At 45.0% G+C, this 22695-nt stretch overlaps 1 protein-coding gene across 1 annotated transcript in view; it reads right to left on the bottom strand.

Annotated features, from left to right (window-relative positions):
- Nucleotides 1-1788: 1788 nt before the first annotated feature.
- LOC112217941 (forkhead box protein N3) overlaps nucleotides 1789-22695 on the bottom strand; it is a 108702-nt gene continuing 87795 nt past the window's right edge. The window contains 5 exon segments of the mRNA XM_042300987.1: nucleotides 1789-2011; nucleotides 2014-2046; nucleotides 2049-2261; nucleotides 2264-2289; nucleotides 4406-4514. Coding sequence (XP_042156921.1) covers nucleotides 1800-2011; nucleotides 2014-2046; nucleotides 2049-2261; nucleotides 2264-2289; nucleotides 4406-4514 — 593 coding nt within the window. The 3' untranslated portion in view covers nucleotides 1789-1799.

The following is a 22695-nucleotide window of genomic DNA, read 5'->3' as shown; positions in this document are numbered from 1 at the left end:
CATTGTAACAGTAAAGTTCTAATTTTCCTTAAATATTAAAAAGTGCTCTTAAAGGAATCGTGCCCCGTTCTCCATGATGTCTTTACTATTGGTAATAGAAATTGCTGTAATGAATGTCAATTAAGTGCATGCGTGATTCTCTAAGAACGGATTTTTACAATTGTTTAGACATTTACGGTATTCTCCTGTCTCTTCTCTGAAGATCTTCTGATGTAATAATATATTCATTGCCATTGAGCAGATGCTTTCATCCAATGCAACTTACAGTTGTGCATGAACACAATTTATGCGGGTAGCCGCGGGTATTGAATCCACAACCCTAGGTGGTGCAACAGCCGTGCTCCACCAACTGAGCCATACATGACCATATATGTTGTTGCTATGCCTTTACATTTGTCTTTGTAAGCAGATTGGCTACATCAGGCAACCTGGTCGCTTGTCTTTGGCACAGTCTTACATGTTGTGCTCATGGGCGTAGGATGTGTGAGCAGCAGGTTTGAACTGTTTTAAAACTGTACGTATTATTGGCTCAACTTCCTTGCTTACATTACTGGACATTTGCTACAGATTCACAGACGTAACCTCTGACACTTACAGATTACACAAAACGGTCAGCTAGTCTCCTCAAACATGACATTTTCTACTATGTTTTTCCCTAATTAGTGACAAAACATATTTTTCTATGGCTTGCATCCCTTACACAACATAAAAACATCAACAGAGACACATGAGAATCAATTACCCATCAGAGTTAGCATTGAAACATATAGGAAACATATAGGAAACGATAGGAAACGTAAAGCGAAACATATAGGAAACGATAGGAAACGTATATAGTAAACGTATAGGAAACGTATAGGAAACATATAGGAAACGTATAGGAAACGTATAGGAAACATATAGGAAACATATAGGAAACGTATAGGAAACGGAAACGTATAGGAAAATATAGGAAACGTATAGGAAACATATAGGAAAAATATAGGAAACGTATAGGAAACATATAGGAAAATATAGGAAACGTATAGGAAACATATAGGAAACGTATAGGAAAACATGGATTTCTGATATTGCCACAAATAAGTAGGATGCTCCTAATGCCCCTGGAGGAGAGAGAGAGCTAGAGAGAGATAGAGTGAGAGAGAGATAGATAGATGAATTAATGTCTATTGAGACTAATGCTTGAATAGAGTTCTATGTCTTGGCCTGTTGGTGGTTGATAGGTCAGTGTGTAGACCTGGTGTGTCGTCCTACTGAAGGACTCTGTGCTCAGGCCTGGCCATATACCCTTTTCACACTATGGAAGCCAAAGTTGAGCTGAGCCAAGCCGAGATGTGCTGGGGCTTCCTGGCCTGGTTACCCTCATCCACCATAGTTGCTGCTGAAACCATGCTGGAAAGGACGCTCTGAAAATAAATGTTCAGAGCCAGCACAGTATAGGCTTTAGTTTGGGTTAATAGTGGGAATCAGGCATCAGAGACACAACACACCACCAATGGTTAGAAGCAGCTGGTGTCCTTACTATCTACTCTGACCAGAATATCTGCTGTCCTTTTCTGTTCATTTCACAATGTTTCTACATGTTGAATCTCCACCATTTGTCAACACCCAGCAGGTGATTGCTAACACACCTTGCAAAACACCACACCAACCCGCTGCTTTTAGCCATTGGTCTTTGTGGCGTGTCTCAGCTATTACTTTCTAGGCCATGGCGATATGTGTGTAGTCCAGGTGTGCTGGCCAGGTGTGTAGGCCAGGTGTACAGGCCTGATGTGTAGGCCTCTATGGCCTGGCATTAGTTAGTTTCTGAGGGCCTCTTTCTGCTCCTTCTCTTTCTGAGCAGCCTTGGCTCGGTTTGTGATGTTGTTGAGGCACGCCCTGACGCCCGCCAGGTGGAGCAACGACCCAGCCGCCTCCTTCATCTCCTCATCATCGCTCTCCAACGGCGGCTTCTCTGCCGATGCTGCCGAACGGCGCTTCTTCAGCGGCAGTGTGTCACCCAGGCCCGCAGGCGGTTTTTGGTCCAGGGCAGTCCCGTCGCCGGGCATGCTGGGATAGGAAGGAGACGGAGGCAGAGTCCAGTGGGACTTCTTTAGGTTCGGATTTGACCCCTCGGTGGACTCCCACCTCCACTGCAATGATTTCATCGTCTTCGTCGGACACGGAGGGCCCCTGGGAAGAACAGGGCATGCTGGGGGATTTGGCATTGCTGTAGTTGTGGTCCTCCTGGAGGTCATCGTTGGGAGGGTGGGAGGGGTCACAGGGGTCAGGTAGTCTCCCAGAGCTGACCTGGAGAAAGACACACAGGAGAGATGGGAAGGCTATAGTTACTCTCAATGTAAACAGACTACATTCTTGGTTAGAGTGTCTGCATGGAGATTGGAAGGTAGGGAGTTCAATCCCGGGCTGAGTCATACCTAAGACTGTACAAATTGGACCCGATGCGTCTCTGCTTGGCACTCAGAAACATTAAAGAGATACTGTAGATTGGGGGTAAGGCCCTGCGATAGACTAGTGTCCGGTCCAGGGGGTATACAGGTATACTATCTTAATTTGATCACTCTGTTGTTGCAGATAAATTTCATTTGCAGCGGAAAATCCTAACTTGTTGGGTATTCAAGGTTAAAAAGGCTTCTAAAGTTTGTATTTTCCACTTAAAAATGTTAGACTTCCTTTGCCCTATCGAAAAAGGGGAGGAGCAGGAGTAAATGTGACAGATGGTTCAGGTCAGGGCTCTGTGCAGACCAGTCAAGTCCTTCACCCTGATCTCAACAAACCCTTTCTTTAGGGACCTCTCTTTGTGCATGGGGGCATTGTCATGCTGAAACAGGAAAGGGCCTTCCCAAGCTGTTGCCACAAAGTTGGAAGCACAGAATCGTCTAGAATGTCATTGTATGCTGTAGTGTTAAGATTTCCCAAAACTGGAACTAAGGGGCCTAGCCCGAAATATGAAAACAGCCCCAGGCCATTATTCCTCCTCCACCAAACTTTACGGCTGGCACTATGCATTGGGGCAGGTAGCGTTTTCTTGGCATCGACTGAACCCAGATTCGTCCTATGGACTGACAGATAGTGAAGCATGAATCATCACTCCAGAGAACGTGTTTCCACTGCTCCAGAGTCCAATGGCGGTGAGCTTTACGCCACTCCAGCCGACGCTTGGCATTGGACATGGTGATCTTAGGCTTGTGTGTGGCTGCTTTACCATGGAAACCCATTTCATGAAGCTCCTGACGCACAGTTCTTGTGCTGATGTTACTTCCAGAGGCACAATGTTGCAACCAAGGACAGACACATTTTACACGCTTCAGCACTCGGCGGTCCCGTTCTGTGAACTTGTGTGGCTTAGCACTTCACGGCTAAGCCATTGTTGCTCCTAGACGTTTCTATTTCACAATAACGGCACTTACAGTTGTCCAGGAAAGCTCTAGCAGGGAAAATTTTGAACTGACTTGTTGGAATGGTGGCATCCGATGACTGTGCCACGTTGAAAGTCATTGAGGCCATTCTACTGCCAATGTTTGTCAATGAAGATTGCATGTCTGTGCTCTCGATTTTATACACCTGTCAGCAACAGGTGTGGCTGAAATAGCCAGACCCACTAATTTGAAGGGGTGTCCACATACTTTTGTATCTATAGTGTATTTATATATAGTTACTGTGTCATTACAATAGTACATTTGATATACCATAAAAGCTGATCAGAGCATCGCGTGATAAATAAATTAAAGCACTCCCTCTGTCCGTCCACACCACAGCAAACCCCTCGCTCGGACTGGACCTCATTTTCCTTTAGCAGGACAGTCTGGCAGCATTAATATCTTATAGGAAGGACATACCATCCTCTAAATGATGAAATATTCCATGCATACCTTATATGAGCTGCTGCCCTGCCAGTGGGGATGTTTAATTCATGACATGGTGTGTGTGTGTGTGCATTCATGTGTGTGTGTGTGTGTGTGTTTGTGTCCTTTCATGATCTCATGCTCCCATGATGGATAAGCATGTCCAGGCCTGTTCCTAAAGCTTCTCTGAATCACCAGGCTCTTCACAGGAATAAACCAGTGTGATGGCTGTAGAAACACACCTGGTTGTGATAAGACTTACAAATAGCACTATATTCCCTATATAGTTTACTACTTTTGACCAGGGCCCTTAGGGAAAAGGGTGCCATTTTGGATACAGTGTAAGACTGAACTCAACATGTAGTACTGTACTAAACAGAATAAAATACCAAAACCTTTGTGTGGTGGTTTCATTTGTAGTATAATAGTAATAAACACATGAATATGTGAATGGGAAACGGTGGAAAAGACTTTTGGGAAGGTGGGGGGGGGTGAGTGTGTGTGTACTCCAGGTGCAGCCATAAGTCATAATCCAACATTTGATCGACAGGCTCACTGACCTTATCGCAGTGGTCCTTCTGCCCACGGGGCTAATGGGTAGGGGTCGGATGACAGGAAACAGACAATGGCTCCTGACGCAGGCCCCATTTTGGATCACGCCTTGAGAAACTACAGACAGAGGAGGATACACAAGGATTTACATAGAGACACACACCAACAAATGCACGCCAACAGACACTAGTGTGCACAAGAAAACACACACACACACACAAAAAAGGATGCAAACATTTGAAAGGTTCCTGTATGCATGGAACTCAAGGGAACAGAAACACCTCCTTCTCCGAACACACACACACACACACACACACACACACACACACACACACATACATCTATACACAGAACACACACATACAACACAAAGTTGTTTAATAATTGTTAAGTTCCATAGAGCAACATTGTCGTAAACACATAGCAACATTGTCGTAAACACATAGCAACATTGTCGTAAACACATAGCAACATTGTCGTAAACACATAGCAACATTGTCGTAAACACATAGCAACATTGTCGTAAACACATAGCAACATTGTCGTAAATGGCTGAGGTGTTGGATTGACTGGTCTGGGCTACTCCCCGAATTCACTGTCGGGAAATAATGAATAAGAAGCCAGAATCACAAGGTAGCCTATACACCTAAGAAAGACCTGGGATCAGTTCCCTGATTATTCATTGGTTCTGTGAATAGTCCAGCAGAGTGGTATTGATGGGAGAGAAGAGGCTTATATTAATTAGTTAAGCCCGCTAGAGAATCATTAAAATAACAACATCTGCTGGACGGCTCAATACATCCCATCAAATGGGACGTCAGTTGTACAACTGAAGGCCTTCAACTGAAATATGTCTTCTGCATTTAACCCTACCCCTCTGAATCAGAGGTGCAGGGAATGCCTTCAACTGAAATATGTAACCCAACCCCTCTGAATCAGAGGTGCAGGGGAATGCCTTCAACTGAAATATGTAACCCAACCCTCTGAATCAGAGGTGCAGGGGAATGCCTTCAACTGAAATATGTAACCCAACCCCTCTAAATCAGAGGTGCAGGGGAATGCCTTAATCGACAACCACGTCTTTGGCGCCCGTGGAACAGTGGGTTAACTTCCTTGCTCAGGGGCCCAACGCTCTAACCACTAGGCTAAATGCCGCCAGTAATGGCTTTCTTCCGTCGAAGGAGAGTCGGACCAAAATGCAGCGTGGTTAGTTCGATACATGTGTAATAAATGAATAAACACGACAAAATACAAAAATAAGAAACGGAACGTGAAAACCTATACAACCTATCTGGTGAAATACAAACACACTGAGACAGGAACAATCACCCACAAACACACAGTGAAACCCAGGCTACCTAAATATGGTTCCCAATCAGAGACAACGAGAATCACCTGACTCTGATTGAGAACCGCCTCAGGCAGCCATAGACTATGCTAGACACCCCTACTAGCCACAATCCCAAAACCTACGAAAAAAAACCCATACATAAACACAACACAAAATAAACCCATGTCACACCCTGGCCTGACCAAATAATTATAGAAAACACAAAATACTAAGACCAGGGCGTGACAGAACCTCCCCCCCCCAAGGTGCGGACTCCCGGCCGCACACTAAAACCCATAGGGGAGGGTCCGGGTGGGCGTCTGTCCACGGTGGCGGCTCCGGCTCGGGACGTGGACCCCACTCCAACCAAGTCTTAGTCCCCCTGTAACGCGTCCTTTGATTGGCGACCCTCGCCGCCGACCTTGGCCTAATAACCCTCACCAAGGACCCCACTGGACTGAGGGGCAGCTCGGGACTGAGGTGGAAGCTCGGGACTGAGGGGTAGCTCGGGACTGAGGGGTAGCACAGCACTGAGGGGAAGCTCAGCATAGAGGGGAAGCTGTACTGAGAGGAAACTCAGGCAAGTAGTAGGCTCTGGCAGATCCTGGCTAGCTGGTGGTTCTGGCAGATCCTGGCTGACTGGCGGATCCTGGCTGACTGGCGGATCTGGAAGATCATGGCTGACTGGCGGATCCTGGCTGACTGGTGGATCTGGAAGATCCTGGCTGACTGGCGGATCCTGGCTGACTGGTGGATCTGGCTGCTCCATACAGACTGGCAGCTCTGGCTGCTCCATGCCGACTGGCAGCTCTGGCTGCTCCATGCAGACTGGCAGCTCTGGCTGCTCCATGCAGACTGGCAGCTCTGGCTGCTCCATGCAGACTGGCAGCTCCATGCAGACTGACAGCTCTGGCTGCTCCATGCAGACTGACAGCTCTGGCTGCTCCATGCAGACTGACAGCTCTGGCTGCTCCATGCAGACTGACAGCTCTGGCTGCTCCATGCAGACTGACAGCTCAGGCTGCTCCATGCAGACTGACAGCTCAGGCTGCTCCATGCAGACTGACAGCTCAGGCTGCTCCATGCAGGCAGGAGACTCTGGCAGCGCTGGAGAGGAGGAAGGCTCTGGCAGCGCTAAACAGGCGGGAGACTCCGGCAGCGCTGGAGAGGAGGAAGACTCTGATAGCGCTAGACAGGCGGGAGACTCCGGCAGCGCTGTAGAGGAGGAAGGCTCTGGCTGCGCTGAACAGGCGGGAGACTCCGGCAGCGCTGGAGAGGAGGAAGGCTCTGGCAGCGCTAAACAGGCGGGAGACTCCGACAGCGCTGGAGAGGAGGAAGGCTCTGGCTGCGCTGAACAGGCGAGGCGCACTGAAGCCCTGGTGCGTGGTGCTGGCACTGGGTAGAGGACATGCACAGGAAGCCTGGTGCGGGGAGCTGCCACCGGAGGACTGGTGTGTGGAGGTGGCACTGGATAGACCGGACCGTGCAGGCGCACTGGAGCTCTTGAGCACCGAGCCTGCCCAACCTTACCTGGCTCGATGCCCACTCTAGCCCGGCCAATACGAAGAGCTGGTATGTACTGCACCGGGCTATGCACCTGCACTGGAGACACCGTGCGCTCCACAGCATAACACGGTGCCTGCCCGGTCTCTTTAGCCCCCCGGTAAGCACAGGAAGTTAGCGCAGGTCTCCTACCTGGCGTAGCCATACTCCCTATGAGCCCCCCCCCCAATACATTTTTGGGGCTGACTCTCGGGCTTCCATCCGCGTTGCAGTGCTGCCTCTTCATACCAGCGCCTCTCCGCTTTCGCCGCCTCCAGTTCTTCTTTGGGGTGTCGATATTCACCAGGCTGTGCCCAGGGTCCTTTTCCGTTCAATATCTCCTCCCAAGTCCAGAAGTCCTTTGATCGCTGCTCCTCACGATAAACAGGGGAGTCGGCTCAGGTCTGAACCCTGACTCTGCCGCACTCTCCCTGAGCCTCCCCAAGAAATTTTTGGGGCTGACTCTCGGACTTTCTTCTGCGCCGCCGTGCTTTTCTCTTCGACTCCATTCTCCTATAGCCCTCCTTCGCACTGCTCCAGCGAATCCCAGGCGGGCTCCGGCACTCTCTCTGGGTCGACCGCCCACCTGTCTATTTCCTCCCAAGTCGTATACTCTATACTCTTGCTGTCAATATTGTCCTCCCATGTCCATTCCTCTTTTCGCTGCTGTTGCTGTCGCTGCCTGTCACCACGCTGCTTGGTCCAGTTGTGGTGGGTGATTCTGTAACGGCTTTCTTCCGTCGAAGGAGTCAGACCAAAATGCAGCGTGGTAAGTTCGATACATGTTTAACTTCTTGGATATAGGGGCGCTCTTTTAATTTATGGATAAAAAACGTGCCCGTTTTAAGCGCAATATTTTGTCACGAAAAGATGCTCGACTATGCATATAATTGGCAGCTTTGGAAAGAAAACACTCTAAGGTTTCCAAAACTGCAAAGATATCATCTGTGAGTGCCACAGAACTCATGCTACAGGCGAAACCAAGATGAAACTTCAACCAGGAATTGGGCAGAATTTTTGAAGCTCTGTTTTCCATTGTCTCCTTATATGGCTGTGAATGCGCCGGGAATGAGCCTGCCCTTTCTATCGTTTCTCCAAGGTGTCTGCAGCATTGTGACGTATTTGTAGGCATATCATTGGAAGATTGGCCATAAGAGACTACATTTACCAGGGATCCGCCCGGTGTCCTTTGTCTAAATTGGTGCGTAATCTACAAGCTGCACGCAGTCATCCAGTGATTGAGAGGAGAGAGGAGGCTTTCAACGAACGATATATCATGAAGAGATATGTGAAAAACACCTTGAGGATTGATTCTAAACAACGTTTACCATGTTTCAGTCGATATTATGGAGTTAATTTGGAAAAAAGTTTGGCGTTTTGAAGACTGAATTTTCATTTTTTTTTTGGTAGCCAAACGTGACGCAGCAAACGGAGCAATTTCTCCTAAACAAATCATCTTTCAGGAAAAACTGAGCATTTGCTATCTAACTGAGAGTCTCCTCATTGAAAACATCTGAAGTTCTTCAAAGGTAATGATTCTATTTGAATGATTTTCTGGTTTTTGTGAAAATGTTGCCTGCTAATGCTAACGCTAAATGCTACGCTGGCTGCGCTAGCTGTTATACAAATGCTTGTTTTGCTATGGTTGAGAAGCATATTTTGAAAATCTGAGATGACAGTGTTGTTAACAAAAGGCTAAGCTTGAGAGCTAGCATATTAATTTCATTTCATTTGCGATTTTCATGAATAGTTAACGTTGCGTTATGGTAATGAGCTTGAGGCTGTATTCACGATCCCGGATCCGGGATGGCTCGACGCAAGAAGTTAATAAATGAATAAACACGACAAAATACAAAAACAAGAAACGGAACGTGAAAACCTATACAACCTATCTGGTGAAATACAAACACACTGAGACAGGAACAATCACCCACAAACACACAGTGAAACCCAGGCTACCTAAATATGGTTCCCAATCAGAGACAACGAGAATCACCTGACTATGATTGAGAACCGCCTCAGGCAGCCATAGACTATGCTAGACACCCCTACTAGCCACAATCCCAAAACCTACGAAAAAAAACCCATACATAAACACAACACAAAATAAACCCATGTCACACCCTGGCCTGACCAAATAATTATAGAAAACACAAAATACTAAGACCAGGGCGTGACACCGCCCAACGGCTGAGGTTAGCAGAATCACAGGTCTCAGCATTGTGTTGATGTTAACGCACACAGGCTGTTGATATTTGGATGTAGCTATACCTTGATGTGTGTGTGTGTGTGTGTGTTGGGGGGTTGTGCGTGTGGGGAGGGGATGGGGGGGGTTGTGTGTGTGTGTGAAGGGGGTTGTGTGTGTGGGGGGATTGTATGTGAGGCGAGGGGGCAATTGTGTGTGTGGAGGGGGGAGATTGTGTGTGTGATTGTGTGTGTGTGGAGGGTTGTGTTTGTGGGATAGGGGGTTGTGTGTGTGTGTGAGGAGGGGTTGTGTGTGTGGGATGGGGACTTTGTGTGTGTGTGTGGGGGGATTTTATAAAAAAAAAAATATTTCACCTTTATTTAACCAGGTAGGCCAGTTGAGAACAAGTTCTCATTTACAACTGCGACCTGGCCAAGATAAAGCAAAGCAGTGCGACAAAAACAACACAGAGTTACACATGGAATAAACAAACGTACAGTCAATAACACAATAGAAAAATCTGTATACAGTGTGTGCAAATGGAGTAAGGAGGTAAGGCTATAAATAGGCCAACAGTAGCGAAGTAATTACAATTTAGCAAATTAACACTGGAGTGATAGATGTGCAGATGATGATGTGCAAGTAGAAATACTGGTGTGCAAAAGAACAAAAAGAGTAAATTAAAATGAGGATGAGGTAGGTAGTTGGTAATTGGATGGGCTATTTACAGATGAGCTGCAGCATTTGGTAAGCTGCTCAGATAGCTGATGTTAGAAGTTGTTGAGGGAGATATAAGTCTCCAACTTCAGCGATTTTTGCACTTCGTTCCAGTCATTGGCAGCAGAGAACTGGGAGGAAAGGCGGCCAAAGAAGGTGTTGGCTTTGGGGATGACCAGTGAGATATACCCGCTGAAGCATGTGCTACGGGTGGATGTTGTTATGGTGACCAGTGAGCTGAGATAAGGCAGCTCACTGGAGCCAGTCTAGCAAAGACTTATAGATGACCTGGAGCCAGTGGGTCTGGCGACGAATATGTAGCGAGGGTCAGCCAATGAGAGCATACAGGTCGCAGTGGTGGGTGGTATTTGGGGCTTTGGTGACAAAACGGATGGCACTTTGATAGAATGCATCCAGTTTGCTGAGTAGAGTTTTGGAAGCTAATTTGTAAATGACATCGCTGAAGTCGCAGATCGGTAGGATAGTCAGTTTTATGAGGGTATGTTTGGCAGCGTGAGTGAAGGAGAATTTGTTGAAAAATAGGAAGACGATTCTAGATTTAATTTCGGATTGGAGATGCTTAATATGAGTTTGGAAGGAGAGTTTACAGTCTAACCAGACACCTAGGTATTTGTAGTTGTCCACATATTCTAAGTCATCATTGATATATACAGAGAAAAGAGTCGGCCCAAGAATTGAACCCTGTGGTACCCCCATAGAGACTGCCAGAGGTCCGGACAACAGGCCCTCCGATTTTACACACACAACTCTATCTGAGAAGTAGTTGGTGAACCAGGCAAGGCAGTCATTTGAGAAATCAAAGCTGTAGTGTCTGCAGATAAGAATACGGTGATTGACAGAGTCAAAAGCCTTGGCCAGATAGATGAAGACGGCTGCACAGTACTCTTTTACCGATGGCGGTTATGATATCGTTTAGTATCTTAAGCGTGACTGAGGTGCACCCGTGACCAGCTCAGAAACCGGATTGCACAGCGGAGAAGGTACGATGGGATTCAAAATGGTCAGTGATCTGTTTGTTAACTTGGCTTTCAAAGACTTTAGAAAGGCAGGGCAGGATAGATATAGGTCTGTAATATTTTGGGTCTAGAGTGTCATCCCCATTGAATCTTTAGGAATCTCGGACGATATGAAAGAGAGGTTGAACAGACTAGTAATAGGGATTGTGTGTGTGGAGGGGTGTGTGGTGAGGGGGGTTGTGTGTGTGGGGGTGGATTGTGTGTGTGGGGGTGGATTGTGTGTGGGGGGGGAGGATTGTGTGGATTGTGTGTGGGGAGGGGGGATTGTGTGTGGGGAGGGGGATTGTGTGTGGAGGGGGGATTGTGTGTGGGGAGGGGGATTGTGTGTGTGGGGGGGGGATTGTGTGTGGGGAGGGGGTGGGGGCTTGTGTATGGGGGGGGATTGGGGGGAAATTGTGTGTGTGGGAGGTGGGATTGTGTGTGTGGGGAGGGAATTGTGCATGTGTATGGAGGGGTGATTGTGCGTGTGTGGGGAGGCGGGGATTGTGTGTGTGTGTGGAGAGGGATTGTGTGTGTGGGGAGGAGGGATTGTGTGTGTGTGGGGAGTGGAATTGTGTGCGTGTGTGGAGGGGGATTGTGCGTTTGTGGAGAGGGGGGATTGTGCGTGTTTCTATGTATGGCTAGGACAATGTTCTGTTATGCTCTGTCTCAGGCAGATCGCTCAAGAGTGACTTGGACATCTACGCACTTCGGGAAATGTATTCAAAACCGGCCACTAGGGGCAGCACTATTACCATCAAGTAGGCTTCAGTTTTGTAAAGGTGTTGTGGAAGGGAGTGGTGGATTGCTGAATCCCATGACACTGAATCAGAAGGTTACATGTTCAATCCCAATGGTGGATGCTTTAAAAAAAAAAGTTTAACCCTATCCCAAACCTTAACCCTTACCCTAAACATCTGGAATGAGTGCATAAACTTCATGTTTTAACCCTATCCCAAACCTTAACCCTTATCCTTCTAAATTTGACATTTGGAGAACCAGAACTACACTGAGCAGGAGTCAGCCCAGGGTGTCAAAAACACTTTGAATTTTGACATTTGGAGAAACATCAAATTCTACAGTGAGACTGCAAGAGCTTGTTGTCTGCATAACTTACTTAGATAAAGTTTTACAGAAAGAAATAGATAAAGAGACAGATATTTAGAGAGGATAGAGAAAGATATATTTAGAAAGAGAGGATAGAGAAAGAGATATTTAGGAAGAGGGGATAGAGAGAAAGAGATATTTAGAAAGAGAGGATAGAGAGAAAGCTATTTAGAAACAAAGGATCGTCACTGACGCTCCAGGTATTTGAGCCTGGCTATTGAGCTCAGTTCATCGCACAGTTACTTGATCCTGGCTGTTAGGCTCAGCTCAGCTCATCCCCTGCTCTCCAGTTATTTGAGGCTGGCAGCTCAGCTCAGCTCTTCACAGACGCTCCTGTTATTTGAGGCTGCTCAGCTCAGCTCATCACAGACACTCCAGTTACGCTCCAGCTCATCACAGACGCTCCAGCTCATCACAGACAGTTACTCCAGCTCATACGCTCCAGCTCATCACAGACGCTCCAGCTCATCACAGACGCTCCAGTTACGCTCATCACAGACGCTCCAGTTACTCCAGCTCATCACAGACGCTCCAGTTACGCTCCAGCTTTCACAGACGCTCTAGTTACGCTCCAGCTCATCACAGACGCGTTATGCTCCAGCTTATCACAGCTCACGCTCTCCAGCTCATCACAGACGCTCCAGCTCATCACAGACGCTCCAGTTACGCTCCAGCTCATCCAGCTCTCATCACAGACGCTCCAGTTATGCTCCAGCTCAGCTCATCAGACGCTCCAGCTCATCACAGACGCTCCAGTTACGCTCCAGCTCATCACAGACGCTCCAGTTACGCTCCAGCTCATCACAGACGCTCCAGTTACGCTCCAGCTCATCACAGACGCTCCAGTTACGCTCCAGCTCATCACAGACGCTCCAGTTACGCTCCAGCTTATCACAGACGCTCTAGTTACGCTCCAGCTCATCACAGACGCTCCAGTTATGCTCCAGCTCATCACAGACGCTCCAGCTCATCACAGACGCTCCAGTTACGCTCCAGCTCATCACAGACGCTCCAGTTACGCTCCAGCTCATCACAGACGCTCCAGTTACGCTCCAGCTCATCACAGACGCTCCAGTTACGCTCCAGCTCATCACAGACGCTCCAGTTACGCTCCAGCTCATCACAGACGCTCCAGTTACGCTCCAGCTCATCACAGACGCTCCCCATGTATTTTCTTGTAAATCTGTACCTATACACAGTGCATTCGGAGAGTATTCAGACCGCTTGACTTTTCCACATTTTTTATGTTACAAAATTGATTAAATAGTTCCCCCCTCATCACATTACACACAATACCACGTAATGACAAACAGGTTTTTATAGTTTCTCCCATTCTTTTTAAATAATCAATTTTAGAATAAACCTGTAAAGTAACAAACGTCAAGGTGTTTGAAAACCATCCCGGACCTCTGTACCAGGTGGTGTCAGAGGAAGGCCCTAAAAATTGTCAAAGACTCCAGTCACCAATAGTTATTGACTGTTCTCTCTGCTACCGCACAGCAAGCTGTACCGGAGCATCAAGTCTAGGTCCAAAAGGCTTCTTATCAGCTTCTACCACCAAGCCATAAGACTCCTGAACAGCTAATCAAATGGCCACCCAGACTATTTGTATTGTGCTGCAATTAGCTGTTAGTTGGTTGTAATTTTGGGTAGAGCAGACATTGCCATATATTTTAGTTAGCTGCATGTGTGACATAACTCCGCTAGACCTATTTAGGATATCATTTACAAAGATTAGAACTTTTTTTAAATTGATCAAAAAGTATGTTTTTTAAATCATTTACTATATTTGAGAATTACAACAATATTTGTTATATTATTTGTTCTGTCTTTTCTGGTGGATTAAACTGAAACTGCAACCAACTTTCTATGGTTTGTTTTAAAAATAGCAATATTTTAGAGATGATTTCATGATCAAATAACCGAAAGTGAGAAGTTGTCATTTGAATAAAGGGAAAAAGCTGTTCTTGAACATGGTGTGAGACCTTACTAATCTGCTTGAGAACCAGTTTGGATATAAGTGTAGCTTTTATATGATGGATGCCTTTAGTTAGAGGTCTAATGCTTTAATATTTAAAAAATGTTTGCTCTACGAACTCATATTGATTATGTAAATAAGCCCGTTTAATTTTGTTTGGTTTACCATTAAAAAAATATAGATATATTTTTTGCTCGTGAAATTTAAAAAAACAGGTTACTGAGTGTAGGCAAGACCATAAGCAAATAGGTCAACTGGGATATGACTCAAGAGTTAATCAAGGTGATTTTTCCACAAATAGACAGGTATTTTCCTTTCCATGGTAGCAATATCTTAATTATTTTGCTAACTTTCTATTAACATGTATTGTAGTGAGATGATTTCGTTCTTTCTGGATATGTATACCGAGTGTATCCACACCCCGTCAGGCCATTTAATTGGTAAACTACAAGGTAATGCAAAAGTTACATTTTTTAGTTATCCAATACATAATATAGTACACTTATCATAATTTGGATGTAATCCAGAGAGGTTAGGAAAAGTATCTAGATCCTCTATGAGGCTGTGGAGGGATTCAAATTGTGGATTTAAAAGAAAACATGAATCATCAGCGTACAATGACAACTTGTTATTAAACCCTGGATTTCTAGCCCCTTGATATTATTGTTGGATTTGATTTTAATAGCTAACATTTCATTGGCCATAGTAAATAGATATGCCGATAGTGGACAACCTTGTTTAACTTCTCTTGACAGTTTAAAACTTCTGAGATGAGGGCAATTATAAATTGAAATATTCCAGGCATTTATATAAACATTCCAGTCATACTTAATCAAAAGCCTTTTCAAAGTTAGCTATGAATAGCAGGCCTGGTTTCCCAGATTTTTCATAGTGTTCTATTGTTTCCAGTACTTGTCTTATATTATCTCCAATGTATCATCCATGTAAAAAAAAATGTGTCTGATAAGGATGAATAATATTCGAAAATACCTTTTAAATTCTATGCTCTAGGCTTTTTACTGGAATTTATTTACACGTAGGAGATGGAATTTACACGTAAAAAAACAAAATACTACAGTTTCCTAGGAACGCGAAGCGAGGCAGCCATCTCTGTCAGCGCCGGAAGTACTGGGTCTCGACCCGGGGTCTCGAACGCCGCCCTGTGCAACTGGGTACTGGACTTCCTGACGGGCCGCTCCTAGGTGGTGATGGTAGGTAACAACATCTCCACCCCGCTGATCCCCACAAGGGTGCGACCTGAGCCCTCTCCTGTACTCCCTGTTCACCAACGACTGCGTGGCCATGCACGCCTCCAACTCAATCATCAAGTTTGCGGACGACACTACAGTGGTAGGCTTGATTACCAACAACCACGAGTTGCCTACAGGGAGGAGGTGAGGGCCCTCGGAGTGTGGTGTCAGGAAAATAACCTCACACTCAACGTCAACAAAACAAAGGAGATGATCGTGGACTTCAGGAAACAGCAGAGGGAGCACCACCCTATCCACATCGATGGGACAATAGTGGAGAGGGTAGTAAGTTTTAAGTTCCTCGGCATACACATCACGGACCAACTGAATTGGTCGACCCACACAGACAGCGTCGTGAAGAAGGTGCAGCAGCGTCACTTCAATCTCAGGAGGCTGAAGAAATGCAGCTTGTCACCAAAAGCACTCACAAACTTCTACAGATGCACAATCGAGAGCATCCTGTCTGGCTGTATCACCGCCTGGTACGGCAACTGCTCCGCCCACAACCGTAAGGCTCTCCAGAGGGTAGTGAGGTCTGCACAACTCATCACCGGGGGCAAATTACCTGCCCTCCAGGACACCCACACCACCCGATGTCACAGGAAGGCCATAAAGATCATCAAGGACAATAACCACCCGAGCCACTGCCTGTTCACCCCGCTTTCATCCAGAAGGCGAGGTCACTACAGGTGCATCAAAGCAGGGACCGAGAGACTGAAAAACAGCTTCTATATCAAGGCCATCAGACTGTTAAACAGCCACCACTAACATTGAGTGGCTGCTGCCAACACACTGACTCAACTCCAGCCACTTTAATAATGGGAATTGATGGAAATTGATGTAAAATATATCACTAGCCACTTTAAACAATGCTACTTAATATGTTTACATACCCTACATTACTCATCTCATATGTATATACTGTACTCGATACCATCTACTGCATCTTGCCTATGCCGTTCTGTACCATCACTCATTCATATATCTTTATGTACATATTCTTTATCCCTTTACACTTGTGTGTCCAAGGTAGTAGTTTTGGAATTGTTAGGTTAGATTACTCGTTGGTTATTACTGCATTGTCGGAACTAGAAGCACAAGCATTACGCTACACTCGCATTAACATCTGCTAACCATGTGTATGTGACAAATACATTTGATTTGATTTGATTTGAAGCTGGCTGCTCAGCTCAGCTCAGCTCATCAGAATCTCCAGTTCAGTTCAGTAAAACCGCTGTCATCCACATCTCTCTCTGGATCTCCGGGGTCAGTGTGCTTTTCAGAAATTAGTATGTTTACATGCACACTAATAACTCGATAAAAAACTAATTATGGCAGAAGGCCAAGTATGGCGTTAGTCATGTAAACAACTTACTCTGCTTATCTTAATCTGTGTAAAATCATAATCTAAGTAAGCATACGCTGAATAAAACACCTGGTTTTCTGAGCAATCTTTCAAATTATTACAAGATGTAAATTCCTTAATCAGAATTACATCGGTGTATTTGATCTGCACATGTGCAGCACGAGTTTCCTTCCTTTACGCGAGTGAAGTGAGTTCGGAAAAACTCTAAGTATTCATCTTAGAAATAGTTTTCGGCTTCGCAACAAATATCATCGTCGCTGTGGTAGAATGTTTATTTCGATTGGCGATTTTCAGCATTCATAAAAGTCTCATCAGGCCGCCTGATATCAGATTTGTCCATGTAAACAGGATTAGAAGGAAAATTGTAGTGCTTGAAACGCATGTAAACACTTAAATGTAACTTTTATATTAATCTGGCTATTCACAATCAACATATTATTGTGGGTATATAACCGTACACACTGATGACGACCATTTGCTTTTGATTTAGCCTACGACAGCATGTTGTAGACAGCATGTTGTAGACAGCATGTTGTTGTAGACAGCATGTTGTTGTAGACAGCATGTTGTTGTAGACAGCATGTTGTTGTAGACAGCATGTTGTAGACAGCATGTTGTAGACAGCATGTTGTAGACAGCATGTTACATCACAAATGTGGTCTGCCACTATCTCATCTCATCACAGCACTAAGATGTAACCCATCTGTTTTTCTCTTTCCACAAGGTACTGTATGTGACTGTGTGTTTCTCTTTCCACAAGGTACTGTATGTGACTGTGTTTTTCTCTTTCCACAAGGTACTGTATGTGACTGTGTTTCTCTTTCCACAAGGTACTGTATGTGACTGTGTGTTTCTCTTTCCACAAGGTACTGTATGTGACTGTGTGTTTCTCTTTCCACAAGGTACTGTATGTGACTGTGTGTTTCTCTTTCCACAAGGTACTGTATGTGACTGTGTGTTTCTCTTTCCACAAGGTACTGTATGTGACTGTGTGTTTCTCTTTCCACAAGGTACTGTATGTGACTGTGTTTCTCTTTCCACAAGGTACTGTATGTGACTGTGTTTCTAGCTGTGTGTGTCGTCTAATTCTATTAGCACCTGAGTTAGAACTGAAGACTATCCATGTTAATCCTATTGACTCTGGTTGTGGGGCTAACTATAATACTGGTAATGCGGCTCCTTATCAGTAAATCCTTGCGTGCCTGCCTACTTGCCTAACTGAATCCCTGCCTGCCTGCATCCTTGTCTGCCTGCACACTGTCTCCATTGTAATCTCGCTTCCTTGTAATCTGGGTGTGACTATAATGTTGGTAATGCTGCTCCTGTTAACCTTCTCAGTAAATCCTGCATGCCAGCCTAACTTCCTGCCTTCCTGCCTGCCTGCATCCCTGCTTGCCTGCCTACATCCCTACCTGCCTTCCTGCATGCCAGCCTAACTTCCTGCCTAACTGCATCCCTGCTTGCCTGCCTACATCCCTACCTGCCTTCCTGCATGCCAGCCTAACTTCCTGCCTAACTGCCTACATCCCTACCTGCCTACCTGCCTGCACTCTGTCTCCATTGTAATCTTGATCACTCGCTGTGTGTGTGTGTGTGCCAGTATGTACGTATGTCTCTCTGGGTTAACATTCCCCTCTCTCCTTCCCTCCCCCTTTTCTGCTCTCTCTCTCTCGCTCCGGTGGTGGGCAAGGCTTTCCGTTGCCGTGGTGACCGCTCCCATTCCACATGCCACACAGTGGTAGATCATGCTAAGGCGAAGGAGAGGCAGGAAATAACTCTGAGCCAGAGAATATAGGGAACAGGGTGCTATTTGGGAGAATATAGGGAACAGAGTGCTATTTGGAATAATATAGGAACAGGGTGCTAACAGGGTGCTATTTGGAATAATATAGGGAACAGGGTGCTATTTGGAATAATATAGGGAACAGGGTGCTATTTGGAAGAAAATAGGGAACAGAGTGCTATTTGGGAGAATATAGGGAACAAGGTACTATTTGGAAGAATATAGGGAACGAGGTGCTATTTGGAATAATATAGGGAACGGGGTGCTATTTGGGAGAATATAGGGAACAGAGTGCTATTTGGAATAATATAGGGAACAGGGTGCTATTTGGAATAATATAGGGAACAGGGTGCTATTTGGAAGAAAATAGGGAACAGAGTGCTATTTGGGAGAATATAGGGAACAAGGTACTATTTGGAAGAATATAGGGAACGAGGTGCTATTTGGAATAATATAGGGAACGGGGTGCTATTTGGAAGAATATAGGGAACAGGGTGCTATTTGGAAGAATATAGGGAACAGGGTGCTATTTGGGAGAATATAGGGAACAGGGTGCTATTTGGGAGAATATAGGGAACAGGGTGCTATTTGGAATAATATAGGGAACAGGGTGCTATTTGGAAGAATATAGGGAACAGGGTGCTATTTGGGAGAATATATAGGGAACAGGGTGCTATTTGGGAGAATAATGCTATTTGGGGGAACAGGGTGCTACTTAGAATAATATAGGGAACAGGGTGCTATTTGGGAGAATATAGGGAACAGGGTACTATTTGGAAGAATATAGGAACGAGGTGCTATTTGGAATAATATAGGGAACAGGGTGCTATTTGGAATAATATAGGGAACAGGGTGCTATTTGGAAGAAAATAGGGAACAGAGTGCTATTTGGGAGAATATAGGGAACAAGGTACTATTTGGAAGAATATAGGGAACGAGGTGCTATTTGGAATAATATAGGGAACAGGGTGCTATTTGGAAGAATATAGGGAACAGGGTGCTATTTGGAAGAATATAGGGAACAGGGTGCTATTTGGCAGAATATAGGGTGCTATTTATGATAATATAGGGAACGGGGTGCTATTTATGATAATATAGGGAACAGGGTGCTATTTAGAATAATATAGGGAACAGGGGGCTATTTGGAAGAATATAGGGAACAGGGTGCTATTTGGCAGAATATAGGGTGCTATTTAGGATAATATAGGGAACGGGGTGCTATTTATGATAATATAGGGAACGGGGTGCTATTTAGAATAATACAGGGTGCTATTTGGGAGGCTGCCCGACAGATCCTGTTTACACTAGATAGACACAGTATGCCTGGCCTGGCCTAACCCAAACACTGTCCTGGCCTATCCCTGGCGCTGCTTTGCCTGGCCTAAAGTATTTCTGTAAAAACATTTTTTGATCACTACTTAAGTTGTTTTTGGGTATCTTTTTCACAACTTTTACTTCATTACATTCCGAAAGATAAGAATGTACTTTTTACTCCATACATTTTCCCTTACACCCAAAAGTACTCATTACATTTTGAATGCTTAGCAGGACAGGACTATTAGCTCACACAAACTCATTGAATAACAGATTCACTACAGATATTATCAAATAAATAAAATTAAATTAAATATATATATATACACACATAAAACAGGTTTTTAACCCCTTATTTCTGGCACACATGTTTAGTCCAAACTAAACATCCTGAAATGATTCTGACCTGTTACATGACAGCCTCATTCCAAAATGGATTTTACATTGTTGATTTTTCTCAACAATCTACACACAATAAGGCAGGTATCCTAGTGGTTAGAGTTGGACAGTACCTGAAAGGTTGCTAGATGGAATCCCCGAGCTGACAAGGTAAAAATCTGTCGTTCTGCCCCTGAACAGGCAGTTAACCCACTGTTCGTAGGTCGTCATTGAAATTAAGAATTTATTCTTAAATGACTTGCCTAGTTAAATAAAGACTTGATTGGAGTCCTCCTGTGGTGAATTCAATTGATTGGACATGCTTCAGAAAGGCAGACACCTGTCTTTATAAGGTCCCACAGTAAAAAAAATAATAATCTTTATTTAACAGTGTTTTGAAGCTTTAGAATGCTTCCTATGCAAATCTACCAATTATATGCATATCCTAGCTTCTGGGCCTGAGTAACAGGCAGTTTACTTTGGGCACGCTTCTCATCCAGACGTCGAAATACTGCCCCCAAGCCATAAGAAGTTTTAAGACACCTTCTTCTTCCCTAGTCCTTTTCAGCTGCAGCATACTGTAAATAGGAGTTAGAGTACTGTGTTTTATATAGGAGTTCTGCGTTCTGTGAGTTCTGTGTTTTATATAGGAGTTCTGTGTTTTGTATAGGAGTTCTGTGAGTTCTGTGTTTTATATAGGAGTTCTGTGTTCTGTGAGTTCTGTCTTTTATATAGGAGTTCTGTGTTCTGTGAGTTCTGTCTTTTATATAGGAGTTCTGTGTTTTCTATAGGAGTTCTGTGAATTCTGTGTTTTATATAGGAGTTCTGGGTTCTGTGAGTTCTGTCTTTTATATAGGAGTTCTGTGTTCTGTGAGTTGTGTTTTATATAGGAGTTCTGTGTTTTCCTGGCAGCAGAAGTGTTTTGACTGAGAGAGGGGCCACTTTGAAATGGTTGCTTTCCCAAGGTCCGCTGGGAATGAACTTTAACCCTGAAATCTGGACACTGAGTCTGATCTCTTTTGGCTGCAGGCTCACACAAGCCAACACACACACACACACACACACACACACACACACACACACACACACACACACACACACACACACACACACACACACACACACACACACACACACACAGACAGACTGAAACACACACACACAAGCAGGGAAGCACACTCAGACACACACTCACACACAGTAAGCCATGTGGAACAAATTTAAGAGTCTGAACATAAAGCACATGAAGGAACTAGTCATCTCTCTGGCTGAAGCTGACCTGAAAAGCAGAGTCTCTCTCACACACACACACACTCTCTCTTTTTAGTTTTCATGTATGCCCTATTCTCTTTCTTGGTATCCTGTCCAGAACTACTTGTCAGCGCTGTGAAAGTGGGGTATTTTCTCTCTCTTCTCTTGATAATGACAGGGCGTAAAGATGAAGTGTGTTGTCTCCCATCTCAGTTTACAGCATTGCTTCTCAGGGTTTATACATGCGGAGACCAACCAGCTCTCACAGTCTCACGTCAGAATTAGACGTTAAATCCATTTTTCTCAAACGTCAAATTTCGGAGTTGTTCCACACATCACATTTTGAAGTGTTTAACCCCCGAAGGTCAATGTTAACATAATCTAATTAGCAAAATACAAAAAAAAACATTTCAAAATGTCAGAAAGTATACTCTAAAATGGAGTAACTACTTTGTTTCCCTCATCAATCTACACACAATGCCCCAGATTGACAGGTTTTAAGAATTTGGGGTAAATGTACATCAAATAAAAAACTGAAATATCACATTTACTTAAGTATTCAGACCCTTTACTCAGTACATTGTTGAAGCAGCTTTGGCAGCAATTATAGCCTCGAGTCTTCTTGGGTGTGACACTATAAGCTTGGCACACCTGTATTTGGGGAGTTTCTCCCATTCTTCTATGCAGATCCTCTCAAGCTCTGTCAGGTTGGATGGGGAGCATCACTGCAAAGCTATTTTCGATAGGGTTCTAGTCTGGGCTCTGGCTGGGCCACTCATTGACATTCAGAGACTTGTCCCGAAGCCCCATCAGACCAGAGATCTTGTTTCTCATGGTCTGAGAGTCCTTTAGGTGCCTTTTGGCAAACTCCAAGCGGGCTGTCATGTGCCTTTTACTGAGGAGTGGCTTCCGTCTGGCCAATTTACAATAAAGGCCTGGTTGGTGGAGTGCTGCAGAGGTGGTTGTCCTTCTGGAAGGTTCTCCCATCTCCACAGAGGAACTCTAGAGCTCTGTTAGAGGGACCATCGGGTTCTTGGTCACCTCCCTGACCAAGGCCCTTCTCCCCCGATTACTCAGTTTG

The sequence above is a fragment of the Oncorhynchus tshawytscha genome, linkage group LG18 (genome assembly GCF_018296145.1).
Source record: "Oncorhynchus tshawytscha isolate Ot180627B linkage group LG18, Otsh_v2.0, whole genome shotgun sequence".
NCBI classification, from domain to species: Eukaryota; Metazoa; Chordata; class Actinopteri; order Salmoniformes; family Salmonidae; genus Oncorhynchus; species Oncorhynchus tshawytscha.
The sequence above is the reverse complement of the archived record's forward strand: the minus strand, read 5'-3'. Positions and strand labels throughout refer to the sequence as shown.